This window comes from Babylonia areolata, chromosome 1 (genome assembly GCF_041734735.1).
Source record: "Babylonia areolata isolate BAREFJ2019XMU chromosome 1, ASM4173473v1, whole genome shotgun sequence".
NCBI classification, from domain to species: Eukaryota; Metazoa; Mollusca; class Gastropoda; order Neogastropoda; family Buccinidae; genus Babylonia; species Babylonia areolata.
The window spans coordinates 61,221,455-61,237,411 of record NC_134876.1 but is presented as its reverse complement, the minus strand read 5'-3'; the positions used below and the strand labels follow the sequence as shown (position 1 = coordinate 61,237,411).

Below are 15,957 nucleotides of genomic sequence, written 5' to 3'. Positions count from 1 at the left end.
TGGTCAAGACAAAGAGAGAGAGAGATGTCGAAAATAAAAGATTGTTTTTGGGTGGTTGTTTTTTTTTAAACAAAAAATACTCTTTCCCACACCTGTTGTCGCAATTTATTGCTAAACAATAATTGTTTGCTGAAAATGTCTATATTGTAATACTGTCCAGCAGTGAAATGTATGCTGCCAGCCTCTAGTAAGATGGAGAACTGGTTGCCGCGCACGGCGGCCTGTTTGTTATTGCGGCTGCCACTCCTTCCCATTCAGCTCAGTGGTTCCCACAGCTGAAAATGCCCCTGGAAGGGACCAGATTTCAGTCCAGAGAAGACATTATGCAAAATGCGATGGACCAGCTGCACGCCATCCCAAAAGAGGCGTTCCAGCGCTGCTTCCGACAGTGGCAGAACCGTTGGGAGAAGTGTGTGGCAGCTCAAGGGGACTGCTTTGAAGGAAATTAGTGTAAGTTTGTTGTATCTGGATATGAGTAGTTTTTATGAACAAAAGCTGGATACTTTTTGCACACCTCATACACAAATAAAAGTAACACCTTCAACATTTTCTCTTTCTCAAATTCCAATTCAATTCTATTCCTTGGTTCCTGAAAAGCAATCATTAATCAATATAACAAATATTCCCCACATTCATTCCTTCAGTTATTTCTGATATCAAAGTTGACTTTTCATGCTTCTGTTTCATTGACAAAAAAAAAACCCAACATATTTTGGATACACATGAAACTTAAAGGTTGTTGTGCTGAAAAAGATGGCTAACTGAAATGCATGCTTGACTCTTTCACTGCCAAGTTTCTCTGTGTGAAAAACACTCCCCACCACTAAATAAATTAGACTCTGTCAGACATTTCAGTTCATGTCAAAACACCACAGTGGACTTGTTCACTTTCTGAGGTAACATTTGTCATTGTTCTGCTGCATGGGAAAGTTGACTCCAGCTGTCAAGCTTTGTTAAAATGTGAAAAATGGTGCTTTAACATGACCCCTTGATGTCAACTGAAGTCTCCTACGGTGACGAAAGAGTCATAAAAAGGACAAAGAAATCGCCAAAACAGAAGAACTCCAACCCACGATATTTATGTCAAAATTGATCACAGCAGTATGGAGGCACTGAATGTGTAGAAAACCACCATCATAAGCTTCACAGATACATGGCACAGCAACAGACACACACACACACACACATGAGCCTGACAGCAGCAGGTAGGTGGCAGAATGGATAAGATGCTCATATGCCAATACAGCGTCCATGAAGGTGTGGGTTCGATTCACACCCTCTCCCTTTCATCCAAGTTTGACTAAAAAACCAAACTGAGTACGAGATGATAAACCGAGGTCCTGTGTGCAGCACACACTTGCACACTGAAAAAGAACCCATGGCAACAAAAGTGTTGTCCTCTGGCATAATTCTTCAGAAGAATTCCACACTGATAGGTACACAAATAGACATGCATGCACTCTAGGCCTGACCTGCGTGTTGGATTATGCTGCTGTCAGGCATCTGCCTAGCAGATGTGGTGTAGCGCAGATGGATTTGTCCTAATGCAGTGATGCTTCCTTGAGAAACTGAAACTTGACAGCAGCTGTAGCTCAGAGTACACTGTAATGTCTCCTTGAAAGTAAGTATGCAAGAAAGCCGAGGAGCGGCCCAAAGCCCATTCTACTGAGAACAGCTTTCAACACCACAGAACAATGGCAACACTTTCTCCGTCCACTGCTCTTGCCAGCGCACAGCCTGGAATTTTTTCAGGTTCTCCCGGAATGTCTTCAGCTTGCTGGTCTTGTCTGGGAACTCCCCTACCAACTCCTGCAACAATAAAGTTCATAGTTACAGGCAAGACAAGGTAAGGCAGGGCAGGGCAAGGCAAGGCAAGGCAAGGCAAGTTTATTTCACATACCCCCTGGGGGCATTGAAACAATACACGCAATCTTTTACACACACCAAAGAAACAAAAATATGTCAAAAACAAACAAAAAGCTAACTCGAGCAAACAAATACAAATGAACAAGTCTGTTTTCCTTACTAATTGACTGATAGTGCTAATAATGCTTATAATAGTAATAATAAAATCAACAACGACAGCAACAAGAAGAAGAGGAAGAAGAATACATTTATATTGCACTTTCAAACCTCTCAAAGCACACAACACACACGCACATGCACACACATCGGTCAAACAAAGCACACAACAAACACTGAAGTAACAGGTGCGGATCCACAGTTCACAGAAGAGTGATCTAATGGATGATAAAAGCAATGCATTCTCTCCCAAGAATACTGGAACAAAAAATACTTGACCCCACAAAGCACCCCTTCCTCCACACATTATTCTGAACAAAGTCCGAGTGCAGTCTGAGCATTTTCATGCATTCTTGCAAATTTTGTTCATGGTCTGGCCTAAAGGTCATGTTTCACTACTTGGAAAACGAACTCACTTCGTACTGCCAGTTAGTTCCCCTGACTTTAACCACAGACGAAACATTTTTATGGGTAAGAAAAGAAAAAAACCCACCCCAAAACAACAAATGTTATAAGTCATGAACTGAAAACTTCCAAAGTGATCAGTAACGTAACGAGTTAGTTGAGGATAAAAAATAAAATTTTCCCTTCTTATGCTATCACACAGTGAGATGATAAAGTATCCATATTTTTGGTTTGAGATTTGCACACACTGATGACTTGTAAACAAATCAAGGAAAGCACACAGAGTTTGAAACAGATTAAATTCAGAATGTTACATAACCACGACAGGGCCCCTTCATCTAATTTTTTTGTCTACCTTGTGACTGAGAAGAAACTGGGTCAGATGCCATTGTTCACAAGCACTGTTCATGTGAACCAGTCACAAGATAAATAACTCTCGTACTCGCAAGCACAGCAACACACTCTGCATTTATTGGTCGTAGTGAAGAGTGGAAAGGTCAGTAAGGGATATTCTTAGTATATAACTTTAAGATGCAAATTAGGTGCCACTCCAAAAATTCAAAACCATCTAAAGCCCCGATTTGGCTCCTTCATCTGAAACGGTCGTGAACAGTAGGGCCTTGATCCAGGCCCTTCAAACGAGTGAGTTAATCCATTCAACCCTAGGGAGTTTACAACCACAGCAGGTTTCCCTGCCATACTGATGCAGAAAAAAAACCAAGAGAAAATATACTGAAATCGACCAGTTTTTCCCCAAAATTGACACGTGGTGACACAGCCTAAAATACTGTAGTATTTAGTTCCCTTTATTTGCAGTTCGCGCTTATGTAAAAAAAAACAAAACGTGTACACAATTTTAATGAAACAAAATTTCAATGCCAGGGCACTGGCTTGGGTACAGGGCTGAAAGAGTTAAACAGTTCCGAGATGTACACAGCTACTGATCCTGACAATGATATATTCTAAACATACTGTAAACTTTGAAGGATATGTAAATTAAACTGTCAATCCATTAGCCAATGAATATCAAAACCTCCAAAGTAGTATTGATAGAACATGCTGTCATCCTGGCAGTGGTGAAAGGTTTAGATAACAAAAAAGTACTGTTCTAACCTGAAGCTGCTGTGCCAGCTGCTGACTGTCATCAAACAGAAGTCCATTGATTCCTGGTTTCACAAGTTCTTCTATGCTGCAACACAACAGCAGATACCTCATTTAAAAGCACAAACAACAAAAATCAGTATAAAAAAGATGAAAAAAAAAGGTTCCAAATTAGAATATAATTATGTATGTCATCTCAGTTCTTCAGTGAACAAAAAAAAAAAAAAAAGAATTGCTCCAAATTTCATAATATCTCAGTTTTTCAGTATGAATGAAAACAACAAACGCATAATGTAACATTCTATAGTTTCCAGAAACACGAATCAGAAAATTTACCTATCATCCAATGATCTACAATCGAGAGGAGGCTTTCTTTCCTCCTCGTCCAGTGTAATTTTGTTCGGTGAGATTTTAATGGAAAAGAAAAAATAATGAGTAAAAAGTTGGATACAGGGCCCTCATTTTCTATCTGTGAGGAAGTTTGTTGAACATGAAATGTTGGTTACATTTTTTTTTTTTTCCATCCAAAAGACCATTTGTCCTACTGTTTATAATTTTTTTTTTATTCAATTTACGTGATGGCCCGCAGTCATCTTTCTCTCACTCTTTTTAGAAATATTTCTTTTTCTATTTAAAGATTAACTGTGACAGGGGTGTATAAAAGCCATCAAAGCTTAACATTTACCAGCCATTTGGAGTAAACATGTACTTAATTCATAACTATCATGTTCTCCACACTTTCCTCCAAAAAAAGTAAGAAATTAACTCTTTCGTTCCTATTTTTCTATGAACCATTACTCCCCCTTGTTCTGAGATCCCTACCATTCGCATATTCCCTTCATTCCTGGATTTAGAGAAGAGAAAGAAAGTATGAAGCAGGGTACTTATTTTGGAGGCTTACGGTAACGCGGCTCATTACAGTACACTCAGATTGTCATATACTGTTGTGTTCAAAACTGATGTGAGAAGTTGTCTGAGACCCTGTTGACACTATAGGGTGACATCTCTGGTGACACTCAGGTGTAAAACAGGTGACTTTGGGGTCAAACACAATGCATACAACTACATACTAAATGCAGGACAGTGTTTTGCTTGCAGAGTATGCACATCATGCAGGTACTCACTGAGTAGTGCTTCGCATGTATCTCAGTGCCACACTGCTAGTCATATCCACGAAAAACTGTCACAATTGTCACTACTATTGTCCTTATCACATGAATGATTTGAACTTTGTCTCAAAGAGAATATATGCCTTTCACTACACTAGCAGTCACTGAGCCAGAATCAGATCATTATCTACACAATTCTTGAACAAAAACTATTCAGAAACGATACTGTCTCTAAATATGCATGTCCATGTCACAATCATCACGTAATGTGCCACACAAAGGTGACACGTGTGTGATATACCTTGAAGCAGTCATGCCAGTTACTGCACAAGTATACACAACAATTTTAACACTTCTTACTTTTTTTAACTTTTCATCACCCGCTATCTGTGCTTCTGTAGCAACAGCTAATTGCACTCTCTCCTTGTCATTCGTTTGAAACAGATCGAAATCATTATCTGTTAGAGCGTTGTGAAACTCATCATCAGAAAACTGGTCACAATCCGAACTTTCAGGAAGGAAAGGGGGAATTCTCTGCTGCACAGTTTTCCGGCCTACAGGAATGAAGGGTAAAAATCTGTAAACCGGAAAACCGTGCTGCAGGGATGAAAGAGTTAACCCTATGACTTTCATGTTCATTAAATAAAAGGATCTCTCCAAGCCTTGTATGATGCCTACTTATGCTAAATTAATACAGATAATTCAAAAAACGTTTGAGCATATTTCAGAAGGGAGAGGACTACCGAATGATGTTGATGGACTCAAAAAAGGTTCATAAAAATGATTAGCTTCCCTTTACCAACTCAACTGAGTCATCAAAAACTTTTTTTCCTGAGAACTGAAACCAGTCTTCTTCAAACGGTGACACCATGGCGTCTCTAATGCGCAATCTTTTTTAATGTTTGATGAAGTTACGAAAGATGTGGATAGTGATGAATAAAACTTGAACAATTAATTCTCCTAATTCTGATGAAGGAGAGGCTGAGGCTCATTGCTCCTTGTGTGTGTGTGTGTGTGTGTGTGTGTGTGTGTGTGTGTGTTTGTTTGTTGAGTGCTTGTGGGTGTGTTTGCAAAAAAAATATAAACAAAATATTATAAACATACAATAATTTCAATAAATACTCAACAAATCACAAAGAGAGCCATTATACTTCCATGTCAAAGTAGAACTTACCATGCATCAGTCTATGTAATTTTAAGCATAAATTTTTGGTGCATAATAGTACTGACAGCTTTTTTTTCCCCCCTCTGCATATGGAATACAGCTGACCTCAAAATGTCAAGGGGTCAAGAACTACTACTGTGGTGTGCTCCATATCCCATGCCTTAACCAATTCAACCCTGAAGAGTTCACAACCTCAGCAAGATTCTATGCAATACTGGTGCAGATAAAACGTAGAAGATATACTGCTTTTCTTACAGTTCGTATGTGAACACATTCAGATATTCTGTAGAAGTTAGTTCCCTTCCTATGCGGTTCATGCACATATGTAGGAACGTGGATTTGACACTTGGGTGCAGGGCTCAATGAGTAAATCAAAATGGTGCAACACATTACAGGTGGCCACTGACCAATCATAGCGCACAGCGCAGACAGGCAGACCACAGCCAAACATGTCCACCACTTTCATGGGAAGGTCAAGGCCACTGGACGACTTGTGAAGACACACCCCCACGTCAGCTGATCCTGAAGGGACACATGCATTTTCACTCAATATTTTATTGAAATAATAACAGCAAGAAGAAAAAGATGAAGGACAAGAAAAAAACGAAGGAAGCAAAGATAGTGGTGGCAGCAGAAGAAGAAAAAAAAAGAAGGAGAAGAAGCAGATCATCAAGAACAAAAAGATGATGAAAAAAAAAAGAGAAAGAAGCAGAAGAATGAACCATGTTTACTGCAATACTTGAAAATAACTGATTGTATGACTCTCATATAACCCCACCTGCCACACACACACCATGTCGTATATCTACCATAGACACACATGCAAACACATGCACAAGTTAGAGGAAGACGGTTTTCATATGATAATATATCGAATCAAAGCAAATCACAACAAGCAATCCTGTATGCACCCCAAATATTATATTGTAAAAAGCCTATCAAAAAAAGAACAAGCAGCAGAGATGGAACATGACAAAAAGATGGGGAATAAGATTTAAAGAGAGGCTTTGAACTGTGTGAAATCTGTTTTTCTTCTTTGTGAGTATGAGACAAATGTGAGTATGAGACAAATGTATTTCTAAGTACAATAGTGTGTAACAAGAGCGCCAAGCTCACAGTCCAAATGGTTAGAGTTTTAATCAAATATATCCAATGTAAAAACTAGCATTGTCACATCACTGGCATGACTCAACTTACAACTCTCCAGCCCTCCTCTCCCAACTTGTTCTTTATATGTTGATTTCTTTAATGATAACATTCATGTGAAAATCAATACTTTAACTAGATGTTCACAATCACTGCTTTAAGTGACAGGACATTAAACAGAATTCCTTCCTTCCCTGGAATTGTTGCTGTCCCTCTAAATTACAATGTGATGTCCTTCTGGTGGTGTTGGTGTTGTGTTAGACAGGTCCCCTCCCCCTACTTTCCTAATATGGTTCACCCCATCAGCCAGATTACCTGAGGTAGATGTTGACATTAAACCTCAATGTAAGCAAGGGAATCTTTGTCTTATGTTGCTTATAGCCCAGCCAACATCACATAGCCATATGAGGGCTGCAAAACTGTAGATATATATCCTGTAGAACAGCTAAGTAAGAAAAACAGTTTACCCAGCAGAAGTGGGTAGTCCTCAGCTGTCAGCCATGGCAGACAGAACTGCACTTTCTGCCACTGTAGTCTGTTGATCTTCTCCTGGTACATCTCCTTCTGTGGACCTTTACCTGTACACACACACACACACACACACACACACACACACACACACACAATGTTCATACATACAAACACATTCAAACATATAAGCACACACATATGAACATACATGCACACACAATCACAAATACACATATATATGAAGAAATATACATACTCAAATACACACACACATTCGCATGCATACACAAACACACATTTATAAATACACACACACACACACACACACACACACATGCATACAAACTACAAGTGACATGCGTAATCTTATAAATCTATCTGATGGAACTATCTTTTTGTCAAACAGCAGTTTTATCTGCAACATATTCCTTAAAACCAAAAAGTCATGACAAGGTGGAAAATATGTCTAGAGAGGATGAATACTTGTCTGATCTCCATCTATCATCTCATCTAAGTAATTAACACCCAAACCACTACTCAAGGCCTAGTGGATGGGAGAGTAACAATCTAAGTCCATATACAGGACTCAAACTGACGGACACTGGTGTTCAGGTTAGGTGCATTATACTGCTCCACTGATACCAGTATCCCCCCCAAAAAACAACAACAACAACACAACCTTGAGCAACACTGATGACAACTACAAACAAACCGAAAGAATAAAAAGAAAGGTACTTGCCGGTGATCACACACAGTATCTTCGAAGATGAATCGGCAGCATTTGTTTCATAGTCTGTAGACACAAAAAATGATACTTCAGAAGCGAATCAACAAATAATAAATGTACATAAAAAGAAAAGAAAAAAAAAAGGTGCATTTCTCATTTCAAAGCTCTTGAAACGCAAACTGTACTCTAATACTTTTACTTCAAGTAAGCAGCAAAGAGTGCAAGAAAACAAAAACAAACAACAACAAAAAACTGCCTATCTACAAGTTTTTTGTATTTGCAGATTTTTGCCAAGAAAGACTCCCAAGTTGACTTGGTTTCTTTTAGAATAGAATATGTCTTATTACCAAGTGTACCGGGGTCACAAGGAATATTTATGTATACTATGCAGCAAGCTTGACATGAAAGACTAGCACCCAGGCAACCACAGAGGTTCAGTAGAAGAGGTGTGTGAAACTAAACCCCAGACCCTTGCTTACAAATCAGACATTCTACCATTGGGCCACTGCCCCACAGTGTTCATCATGTATCATGACAACAACAAAATACAGACAAGCAAAAAATATCAGAAGAAATAAATAAAATAATGATTCCAATCACATAGCAGCAGGGCAGAACAAAAATACAGACAAGCAAAAATGTCAGAAGAAGGAAATTAAAAAAAAATTCCTATCAAATAGCAGCAGGACAGAACAAAATACAGACAAGTAAATATATCAGGATAAGGAAATAAAATAATCAAACAGCATCAGGGCAGGACAGATTCATAATCAGTGTTGAACTCTGAGAGACATTTCCCTTCTTTTTTCACTCATATATATATGTATTCACATCCCCCTTCAACCCCCCTTTTTTAACCCCTATATGTACTTCTAAAATATCATAATAATGATAATAATAATAATGATAGTATTTATATAGCGCTGAATCTTGTGCAGAGACAAATCAAAGCGCTTTCACACCAGTCATTCACATGCATGCATAACTCTAAAACTGAAGAAGAAACTGAAGACAAGGAAGAGGCAGGAGAGGGAGGCAATCTTGTGAAGAAGTGGGTTTTAGGGCCAGACTCGAAAGAGCTGAGTGCAGAGACCTGACGAAGTGAAAGAGGAAGTTCCTTCCAAATGCAAGGTCCAGAGACAAAGAAAGAACGGCGTCTAACAGTGGAGTGCTTGAATCTGGGTATGCGCAAACACAGTGGATCCGAAGCCGATCGTAGAAAGCGAGATGGAGTGTAGCGGTGAAGGCAGCCACAAAGACAGGAAGTTGAATGTGGTTGCTTACTATGTCCTTAAACTGAGTAAAACTAGTTAACAAAAAAAAAAAAAAAAAAAAAAAAAAAAAACTCTGAGAGACCGTATACGAAGAATGGTCTGTAACGACAGTCACTCACTTTCCAAGGCATCCAGCAGCAGCCCAAAATCCTCATCCTCTGAAACACATAGTGCACAAAAATGACAGCTATGGCAAGAAAAACATGCAGTACTACATGCCATGATGTGACTTAAACTTTTTTTTCAAGATTTTTTGTTTACAAACAACACAAAACACCTTATAGATGGGCAGTGGTTTTCTTTCTTTACTTAAAAAAAAAAAACCCAACAACTTTTGTATAACTATAATTTGCTATTTTCTGGGATGTTCATTTATACGACTATAAATGTTTTGTTCTGTGTGTGTTGAATCTCTGTGATGTTGAGAAATATGAAAACTGAAATGGGTTAGAACCTGTGTAAAAAAAAAAAAAAAAGAAAGCTAAAAAAAGCTAAAAAAACAAAAACAAAGTACATTATTTATCAAATATTCATACATGTATACTTTTTTGTCTTCTGAACAATCTACTGACTGATTCAATAAATCAAGAAACTGAGGATCCAATGAACCTGTGAACCAGAGTATGAATCAACTGAAAAAAAAGAACAAAGAACAAAATCAACAATTACTGTCTTGCACTGTATTATAATATTCACTGGCTTATAAGCCAATGCACAGCTGTCATATTATCAATGGAACATGTATTAGTAGCATAGTATTTGGCACACAATTTTTGTTGACATAAGCTGTTGTATTTTAAAAATTTTGATTTATGTTCTTTTGTTCCATCATCTGCAATCCTCCATTTCTCAAAAAGGATGAAACTTTGAAAGGAAATTATACCTTGAAATTTTAAATCTTGAGACAAGAGTGGTGAAACAATACACATTTTACCTACAAGAATCTTTACAGCAGATTAAAGACTACACACAAAGGAAAGGGAAGTGATTCTTTTGCGATATCATAGACATAACATACTCAACCACAAAATAAATATTTCTTTACTGATTCTCCTTTTGATACAGTACATCTTGCGATTCAAACAGTAAAATATAACAATGGTTGAACAATGGCTGTATCTATTGTAGTATTTTCTTTTGAGTACTGTATTTAATTTACTTTATTTTGTTTGAATTACAGATCCCACACACACACACACGAAAACACACACACACTCAAACTCAGACACATCTGTCTGTCTGCCTATCTATCTAATTTAAGAATTTTATAAGTTCTCAAGGCCTGAACAGTAGCTTGGGTCGATGCATAGGTCAGACACCTGCTTTAAATTTTGTTGTTGTTGTTTTTTTTTTTGTTTACTGCAGATAATGAAATATGGTGTGTAGCCTCTATGAAACTGAAACTGAAATGGCAGGAATTCACCTGTCCAGCTTGTACTGCTGACGAGCAGAACAGGCCGGTCTTTCAGCTTTGTGACGTCCCCTTTCCCGTCCCGGTGTGTGAACAGTGTGCTGTCATCCGCACCAGAGCTGAAACAACCATTCACTTCTATATGTCTATATTTGTATTTGAATTTGTATTTCTTTTTATCACAACGGATTTCTCTGCGTGAAATCCAGGCTGCTCTCCCCAGGTAGAGCGTTTCGCTACACTACAGCGCCACCCATTTTTTTTTGTATTTTTTCCTGCGTGCAATTTTATTTGTTTTCCCTATCAAAGTGGATTTTTCTACAGAATTTTGCCATGAACAACCCTTTTGTTGCCGTGGGTTCTTTTACGTGCGTTAAGAGCATGCTGCACACAGGACCTCTGTTCATTGTCTCATCCGAATGACTAACATCCAGACCACCACTCAAGGTCTAGTGGAGGGGAAGAAAATATCAGCGGCTGAGCCGTAATTCGAACCAGCACGCTCAGATTCTCTTGCTTCCTAGGCAGACGCGTTAACTCTAGGCCATCACTCCTTATATGTCAAGTGATGTAAAATTAACTCAAGGCTGGGAGCTACTGAAAAAAAAAAAATTTAATATTTTTATAAAAATGAAATGTTAGTGACAAGAATCCATGAGCTGCTGAAGGAATAATCTTTTATTCATTAATCATTTATTTATTTCTTTTTGCCAAAATGCCAAATGTGAAATCTGTACAAAAATGGAAGTACTCCCAGCATGAAAATTTGAAGACTTGAAATCAAGCAATATGATGCATTCTTGTACTCAGTTTCATGTGTTCGTCAACTTATACAATCTGATTAGAAGATATATTCTAAATGTTATCATCATAACTACACACTGAAAAATGGATACTTTACAAATTACAAAACATAGTTCAACATTGTTCATCGCGAGTGTACATGTACTATACCAAAGCATGAGTGCCCTCACACTAAACTACATGCATGCATGCACGCACACACACACACACACACACATAAACATACCACACATGTGCACACACATACATACCAATACACACCTACCCATCAACCAACACCACCCAAACAATCAAACACACACAAACATGTACACACACGTACACAAAAACTCATACACACACACACACACACACACACACACACACACAGTCACACACAGACTGCACATGCACACTCATACTGACCTGGCACTGAACACAGGGTATTGTTGAGCCAACCTACAGAAGAGCTGATGCTGTTCGGACAGAGGCGTTGTTTTGAATATATCAGGGGGGCGGTCATATACAGTGGTAGCCCTGGAAAATAAACATCAGAATTTGTTTTTAAATGCATCATGCAGAACTTAAAAGCTGTGTGACCTAACACCTTTGGTATTCAATTAACTTAATTTCAGTTCCTGAGTATAAATAATGTTATAAAAACAATTTCATGCATGAATGAAATAACTTACATGGAGAACAATGTGCAACTTTCTGTTAGATGCAATCTGATACTAACCTGATATTCCAGTTGTGAGCCAGATCCTCTTTCATGGCGTTGGTGACACATATGTTGGCCACCGCTTGTCTGCCGAACACCTTTTCCACCCTTAATACAGAAGAAAAGACAGAAAGAATATCAATCTCAAAAAAAAAAAAAAAAAAAAAGGAAGAAGAAAATGACACAGAAAGGCAGAAGAATATACAGACAGCTGATTAAATACACAAATAGAAAGACATTACATCAGACAGCAGATTGCATGTACGGACAGAAAGACAGAAGAACATATACTGTAGACAGCTGATTAAATACACAAACCAAAATACATTATATCAGACAGCAGATTGCATGTACAGACAGTATCAGTAGTATCAGTAGCTCAAGGAGGCGTCACTGCATTCGGACAAATCCATATACGCTACACCACATCTGCCAAGCAGATGCCTGACCAGCAGCGTAACCAGACAGACAGAAAGACAGAACAACATATACAAAAGACAAATGTTTAAATACACAAACAGAAAGACATTATATCAGACAGCAGATTGCATGTACAGACAGAAAGACAGCAGATTACTCAGACAGCCAACTAAAAGCATAGACAGAAAGACAGATCATTTCAGATGGCAGATTATACACATAGAAAGAAAGACAGTAGATTATATCAGATGGCAGGTTCTATGCATGCACAAAGACGGCACAATACATCAGAGAGCAGATTTTATACACAAGCAGAAAGACAGCAGGTTATTTCAGATGGCAGATTCTGTGCCAAGACAGAAAGATGGCATAATACATCAGATGACAGATCAAACACACAGACCTGTGAGAGATGGAGACCAGGGGATTGTGGGCGCCCAGTTTGAGGGCAAGGATGGTGAAGCCATAGTTGTGCCAGTCGATGATCATCTGACTGCCGCGAAGCAGACACACCAGCCACACCACGGGGAAGGTGGGGATGGTGGGGGGATTCTGCAGCCAAGAAAGGCCATGAGCACTGCACCACACATCCAGAGAAATACTCATCCAGGACATATATACATTTATGTTATGTATGCGAGAGAGACTTATCTGCCACTTTCAAAAGCACGTCCTGCTGTGATAACAGATTTTTTTTTCCAATGCTGAATTTTGCAACAAAATGAACAGGAGACAACTTATGATCCTGAGCTGGTGTTAGCATCGCTGTATGTGTGCATGCATTTGAGCATCTGTGTATGCATGCATGGATGTGAGTGTGTGTGTATGTGTGTGTGTGTGTTTTGTATGTGTGTAAACGTTGTAAATGTGCTGGTAAGTTCATGTGTGTATGTGAAATTATATATCTTTATTAATCATATGTAATATGTGTGTCCATTGCCATGAATGTATACAAGCACCAGCCATAATTCCTTGTACATTTTTTATTGTTGTTGTTGTTGATTGGCGCAACTGATCAAAATCATTTTCTTTCATTTTAGACTGTTTGCACAGTGTCATCAGACTCAGAATATCATTCTTCTTCAGTGCAGGTTTTGCAGTTTGGTCACAGACATGCAGTAACAGTTTTTAGAATTCATTACAAACCTGAAGAAAATAAAAGCGGCTTTTCGGCAACAGCATCAATGTGAAGAAAACGGTCAAGAACAACCAGAGAGCTCTGAAGATGTAGCCCAACGGTCCTGGAAAATCTGGACAAAGAGACAATTTCATGTTTTGTAACAATAGTTAAGGACAGCATGGGAAGAAAAATAACAAACTAAACCATGTGGCATATCTAAATTTAGTTTAAAAAAAAAAAAGAATATTTAAATCCAGACTCCTAAATGGGTGGGTGGGGTAATGAGGCACCAAGACAGACATCAGACACATAAAAGCAGTGTATACATGCATTGTATACATGTGTGTGTATGTGTGTGTGTGTGTGTCACTGTGTGTGTGTGTGTGTGTGTGTTTCAAAACTGCAATATTTAAAATGTAATGCATAAGTAAGTTTTACAGTGACTTAGTTTATTTCCATACCTTACAAGTTAAAATAATTTTCAGTTAGAACTGAACGATTACAATAGTAAAACTGAGGTGCACATGTTAAAATGGAACAATTTTTGAATAAGACTAAAGGACTTACATTTGAAAAACTGAGGTGCTTCACTTATTGCATTGATTTCAATGCTTTCATTTTCCCGTATCTGCTTGTGAGGTATTGAACCTGAAATACAAAAATAAGCATTATATACATATATATTCACACACACACACACACACACACAGAGAGAGAGAGAGAGAGAGAGAGAGAGAGAGAGAGATTTATTCATCTATAAGAATAAGATACATGTATATTACTGATGAGTAAAGCAACAACAACAAAAAATAAACACAAATCAACAGCAAACAAAATACAAACAGTTGATGTAATCATATGATATGATAAAATTAGTTCCCCTCCCTCCTTCCCTCTCCATCTCTTTTCTCATCACACACACACACACACACACACACACACTGGGGCGTGCACGCTGACACACACAATAGTTTCAATGCCAACGATTTATACTAATGAAAAATAGAATGGTTTTACAAAGAAAAAATAAACGCACTTAAAAACAACAATGTGTCATAACGAACAACACTTACCTCCGTAGCCCACAATATTCACATAGAAACCGCTGCGGGATAAACTGAGTGCATGGTACTGCATGCGTGGACTCCTGCCGATATCACCCAAAACTACGATGCACACACTCTTCTCTCCTTTCACAAAATAGTTGACGAGAATGTAGAGTACCACGAACATAAAAGGTGTCAACAGAGCAATCTGTACGCTGTACAACATTTTCAGCTGTTGGCAAGCACGTCTGCATCAATCTCGCATCATGAAAGCCAGTGTTAGCTTGTGTGTGCGAGTGTTGAGGAGTGACTTCCCTTCGATATACCACTCGTTCGTTCAGCATTATATCCCTTGGATTGTGGAACCCATCCATCAAAGATAGTTACACACAAAAATGGGTAGAAACTTGTCGTAACTCTACAAAAGCCAATAACTACAGTTTATTTAAAAGCCAAATAGCTTTTGAAGATTATCTAAACATTTTGTCATTGTGCTATAGCATCCCAATGTTGAAACTCAGAACAAGTAATCACAAACTACCAATTGAGAAAGGGAGACACATGAACATACCACAAGAAGCAAGATTGTGTCATCTTTGTGACACGAATCGAGTGGGAGACGAGTACCACTTTGTCATGGAATGTCCTGCAATTCAAAATCTCCGCAATTAGTATTTACCTAAGTATTACAGAACACGTCCCAACTTCCACAAATATGCAACATTAATGTCTATTGGCAGTAAGAAAAAGTCACGTGCAAAATTTTGCTAAATTCATTAAAGAAGGTTTTATTGTGTTTCGTTAGGAGCCAGTTTCAGTCTGGATTTTTTACCACTATGCCTTAACTGTGCTTGTTGAATAGGAATTAGAACAATGACGTGTTAATCTTAACATTGCATCCTCTACATATCCATTTGTAATTGCATTATCATATTTTTTTTATGTCTTTTTCTCTCCTGTATATATCCGAGAAACCAATTCCAGTATTACTGGCAAATGTGTGCTAAAATAACAAATCATTGTGTATTTTATTTTG

General features: G+C 38.2%; 1 protein-coding gene across 1 annotated transcript; it reads right to left on the bottom strand.

Annotated features, from left to right (window-relative positions):
- Positions 1 to 234: 234 nt before the first annotated feature.
- On the bottom strand, positions 235 to 15,225 carry LOC143292983 (chitobiosyldiphosphodolichol beta-mannosyltransferase-like). Its single transcript, XM_076603723.1, has 13 exons — positions 14,949 to 15,225; positions 14,443 to 14,523; positions 13,902 to 14,005; positions 13,159 to 13,307; positions 12,354 to 12,443; positions 12,041 to 12,151; positions 10,844 to 10,950; positions 9,540 to 9,578; positions 8,159 to 8,212; positions 7,416 to 7,526; positions 6,210 to 6,324; positions 3,541 to 3,616; positions 235 to 1,809 (listed from the first exon to the last, which is right to left on the bottom strand). Exons 1-13 carry the CDS (start codon positions 15,145 to 15,147, stop codon positions 1,663 to 1,665), a joined length of 1,383 nt encoding a protein of 460 aa, XP_076459838.1. The 5' UTR covers positions 15,148 to 15,225; the 3' UTR covers positions 235 to 1,662.
- Positions 15,226 to 15,957: the final 732 nt, after the last annotated feature.

Coding starts and splice junctions, on each gene's coding strand:
- LOC143292983 (XM_076603723.1), bottom strand. CDS start 15,147: ATGTTGTACAGCGTACAGATTGCTCTGTTGACACCTTTTATGTTCGTG. Junction 14,006..14,442: donor AGCACCTCAGTTTTTCAAAT/GTAAGTCCTTTA, acceptor CTCTTTGTCCAG/ATTTTCCAGGACCGTTGGGC. Junction 8,213..9,539: donor GCTGCTGGATGCCTTGGAAA/GTGAGTGACTGT, acceptor TTGTGTCTACAG/ACTATGAAACAAATGCTGCC.